Raw genomic sequence first — 4707 nt, 5'->3', positions numbered from 1 at the left:
GCACCGGGCAGCAAATCCGGCGGTGCTGTTAGAGGAGGAGGAGGCAGCAGCAGTTAGTCCGGCCTGCAAAGGACCTCCTCCCCAGGTTCCGGAGCCTGTGGAAATCACTGTGCGGGAGTTGAAAGGTCCTGCGCGGTGTTTTCTTGCCATTTGCGCGGCTGTGCAGCCGCGCACCTTAGAGGGAACAGTGCCCATGACCTGGGGAGGGGCAAGCAGTCATAAATATGAATCAATTGCCAAGCATCTGCATTTTGATCATGTGATCGTGGGGATGCTGCAACAGTCACGAGTGTGAAAAATGATAAGTCACTTTTTAGTGTCTGAACGGTCGCTAAATGAACTGTTGTAAGCTGAGGACTACCTGTGCTCTGTAAGCCACTGTTTTTTTTCAAACTTGGCCAATGTAAATGCCAGGACTTTTAATTCCATACATCTTATGTTGGCCAAGTTTGAAGAAAGACTGGATTAGGCTAAAAGTGGGAAATGATGTGCCTTTTCTTATCATCTGGATGGTACAGAGGTTGTTTTTAACATTGAAAACAGTCCTCAAAATTATTTGAATGCATCATTAAGATATAGATACATATTTTAAATGTAGTTATCCAATACTTTTAGTCCTTGACAGAAGTTGATTTAGAAGCTTACTACATATTTTTCTCCACACAAAGATAAATCAGCCTACCTACTAAAATGTCCCTCCCACTTCCCAGATATTGGTAGGTTCCTAAGAATTTCTTATTTGGGTTTTTGTGGCTGCTCAGTTGGTCAAGCTGCATTTCTGGAAGTTTCACTTGTTTTCCATTTCACATATGTAAGATAGAAGTCTTTCCTGATTCCTCCAGAGACTGAAGGACCTTGTGAGGGAAGAGGATTGAATGGCCTTGGCAGCTTTGAAGACCAGAGAGAAGATGGAGGGACAGTGGCAAGCACATGCAGACGTTGGGAAAGGCCCTCCAGTTACTCAGCCTGGGAGCTGTGGGAAGAATGGGGCAAGTCTTGGGCAGAAGAGCCAAGAAGCTGCAGCCAGGAGTTCAGAGGTTCAATGCTGTGACTTCAGAAAAGTGGAGTTCCAGGAGGGGAAGAGTCCCCGAGATGTTTGCTCTCAGCTTCACCTCCTTTGTCGTCAGTGGCTGCAGCCGGAAAAACACAGCAAGGCTCAGATGCTGGACCTGGTGCTCCTGGAGCAGTTCCTGGCTGTCCTTCCCCCAGAGATGGAGCAATGGGTGCGGGAGTGTGGAGCGGAGAGCAGTTCCCAGGCGGTGGCCCTGGCCGAGGGTTTCTTGCTGACTCAGGAGGAGGAAAAGATGCAAGAGGAGTTGCAGGTGAGAGAATGTAGTCTTAGCAGCTCTAAAACAGAATTCCCCAAATTGTCTTTCTGTCAGTTTTGGGGGATTATGAGCTCCTAAGCCAGTTGTTCCCTTTTTCTTCTTCCAGAGGATATATTTGGGGCTATTCTTACATTCTCAGTTTCCTGCTTCAGCGATAGACATTGGGGTCTGCTAGGTTGAGGATGCAGTATGATAATTCATTTTTATCTCTTTGCTCTTCCCTTCTTCCTCGTGTCGCATTGTGTCCAGAAATCCTTGGAAGCGGTGACTGAGTATGCCAAGGAAAAGAAATATTTATCCAAAACTTCTCAAGAGCTGCTGTTCAGGGAGAGCTTCCGGAAAAATCAAAGTCAGGACAGGACATCAGGTAACGGAAGCTCTTTCCGTGTGGTGTGAGATTTCAACATTCAGCTTCTTCCTTGCTCCTCTTGATTAGAATCCCTCTCTTTAAATAATCTGCTTCCACCGTTTTTCTCTCACACACAGAGAGTAGAAAGCAGTCCTTGGTCTTTTTGGAATCCCCTCGTCTTTGTGGTGGAGCTGAAAGAGTAGCTGAACCTGGGCTTCAGGTAAGGAGGAGAAACACCAGAAAAGATTCATGAAACCTAGATGGGTTTCATTTTGTGCTGGAGTTCAGGGTACAGCAGGGGGTCCCCAGCTCCCATTCCGTGGAACAGCACCGGTGTGCACCATGCCAGAAATTGGGCCACTCAAAGAAGCGAAGCTCCATTCACAGGATGAAGCCAACAATGAAACACCCCAACCCCCTCTGGTCTGCGGAAAAACCTCTCCACGGAACCAGTCCTTGGTGCCCAAAACATTGGGGGGGCCGCTGGTGTATAGTATTGCGGTTTCTAAGCAGCACACATTTGGATCAGGTCATTAAAATTTCACACTCGGTTTAACCTACCTGTTCCTTCTGATAAGCTTTCTCCACCCTCCTTCTTCAGGCTTAGATTTCCCTGACCAGATGTTGTCTCAACCGGAAATCTTCCTTCTGTCCCCCAGGGCCATTGTCATCTACCATTGCAACTTCACCCAACACTTCCATGAAGGTGTGAAATGGGGGCAGAGTTGCTCCCTCACTGGATAAAGTAAGCCATTGGCAAAAATTTCAGGGTGGGTTTCACCAGTATTTTGCTCTGCCCAACCTACAAAGAATTGGAGCCACTGATAAGTAGTAGGTTTAATACCTAACCACCATTTTTACCCAGAAGACTTTTTTTAGTTCCCTTCACTGAAAGGTATCTCAGGTCCTGCAGCAAACTTCAGTTGTCCCGTTAGCCAAAAGCTGTGAGATTTTGAATTCTGCACAAGATGTCCATTGTACCTGTTGCATCTCCTTGAATTGGTGGAAGAAAACTGCCAAATTATGTTTGGGATTATCTGTTAATAGGGAAACTTGTTTCCTTGTTCAGGATTTTGTGTCTTTGGACGACGTGGCCGTGTATTTCTCCGAGGAGGAGTGGTCTCAACTGGATGCTGCCCAAAAAGCTCTCCATGGGGAAGTCATGCTGGAGAATTCGAGGAATTTGGCTTCTCTGGGTAAGAATCCCCATCTCTGCTCAGAAACAGAGAAAAGTTACAGGGTCAGAGAGGGGAATTAGATGTTATTTTAAAAAAATAGATGAAGTGAAATAAGGGAGTAGATGTAACGAGCTGTTTATATATGTGTTTGTATGTGTGTATGTGTGAAGAGACAATGTCTGCAGAAATGCAGAGGTCTCTCCAAACAGCGGACCAAATTCACGATTCCAATCCTAGACAGTTTTCCCAATAAGACACAAAGCAACGGTCTGGGTGAAAATGGCTTATTCTGTGTCCACAGAACGCTCTTTTTATTTAGAAAAACAAGTTAATTACAGCGTCATCAGAGAGAAGCGTATCACATGGTACAAGTAAAAAGATCACAGCATTCTACAAAATAAACCAATCATAAATCACTTCATAGCGAAAGGGTGAGCAAAAGGAGAACAAAGGATTACAAATTTTATGGCATTTAGAGGGGGGAGAGAGGAGGTTGAGGCATGTGTGTGTGGGAGAAGTTGGTTCGCATCTTGTTTGTTACACTAAGCTGCATTTATGACCATCAAGCCGTAAAGATGTTTCTTAGTGTGAAGATAAAATCATTCCTGTGTATTTGTGTTCCAGAACAGAAACTGCCTTTCACACAAAACGTCCGGAATGAATTCTAACACTTTCTTATCTTAGGAATGTTTCTTTTGCATGTCAGCTAACTGGCCTTGGTAAATTTTCACTAGGCTTTAATTCAAATTGCTTTTTTCCTAGCTAATTCACCTAGCCAGTTATGGCGACATCTATTTCCTACATATGTGTGTTGTAATTGTGCTGATAAATAAATAAAGGGAGAATAGTATACATCTATTTCAAGCTATATAGCTCTCATCAGCTAGATCTATACTAATCTCCCCTTATTTATCAGCACAATTGCAACATAAATGTAACAAAGGCAACATTAAAATAAATGGCTTTCTGCCTGGATGGCTCCCAGAGTGAGCTGATAGACAGAAAAGGGAAGCAGTATGCTCCCTCCCATATATGGGCATCCCAGGGGTTGACCGTGTTTCAAGGTTAAAACAAAATGGCGGCTAAGATGGGGATGGTGATGATATATTTCCATGCCGCAGAAGAATATAGCAGGAAATTGTGGGGTGGGCTGCATGCAGGGATAGGATGGCCTCCCTTAAGGAAATTTCTGCCTTCCTTGTATTGATGCTGAATGGCTGCTATTCAAGACCAGATCCTATTGAACACCAATTTAGCGTATAATAATATTGTTCTTTGACATGATCTGATGGTGGATGAAGCAACTGATTGGCATGCATAAACAAGATTTGGATGTGCCCTGAAATGGGCCTACTTGGGCCCTGAGTTTGGCATCATCCCAAATTGGAAGTGGGGAGCTATTGCCATCCAGAAGGTCCTGTTGGTTTTCAAAGACACTGCTCTGCAGACAAGTGGAAATGAGACTTTCACTGAAATTGGGGAGCTGGTGGGTAAGTTGCTGCTCCTGTCTGATGATATAGTATCCAAAGCATTTCAGGAGTTCATGTCGCAATGTCATCAATACACTGGTGGTCAAAGATTAGATCAGGGTTTTATCTTAGGTTCATTGTGACATGATCCATTCCTGATGTATGGACCTGATAGGAGCCCACTTGGAAATGCACATTTGGTAAAACACTAGTTCAGATCTTCATATCAGTCAATAAAGCAAATAAAAATATATTGATCAGATAAATTTTAGCAGAAAAGTTTGATCTTTAATCATTTCCATAGTTTTCCGACAATTTTCATTTTGCTTTTTCAAGGATATAATGGGCAAGAGAGTAAGAATTGCAAGGAGGAAAGCCAAGCA

The 4707-nt window shown here is 43.9% G+C and overlaps 1 protein-coding gene across 1 annotated transcript; it reads left to right on the top strand.

The window, feature by feature from the left end:
• Positions 1–824: 824 nt before the first annotated feature.
• Positions 825–3523, top strand: LOC148047422 (zinc finger protein 202-like). The gene is made up of 5 exons (XM_087708052.1): positions 825–1322; positions 1578–1695; positions 1815–1897; positions 2747–2873; positions 3480–3523. Exons 1-5 carry the CDS (start codon positions 876–878, stop codon positions 3521–3523), a joined length of 819 nt encoding a protein of 272 aa, XP_087564178.1. The 5' UTR covers positions 825–875.
• Positions 3524–4707: the final 1184 nt, after the last annotated feature.

Source organism: Thamnophis sirtalis, unplaced genomic scaffold, assembly GCF_051295495.1.
Source record: "Thamnophis sirtalis isolate CommonGarterSnake01/CBP01778 unplaced genomic scaffold, rThaSir2_p1.2 scaffold_3, whole genome shotgun sequence".
Classification (NCBI taxonomy): Eukaryota; Metazoa; Chordata; class Lepidosauria; order Squamata; family Natricidae; genus Thamnophis; species Thamnophis sirtalis.
This window is presented reverse-complemented; position numbering and strand designations above follow the sequence as displayed.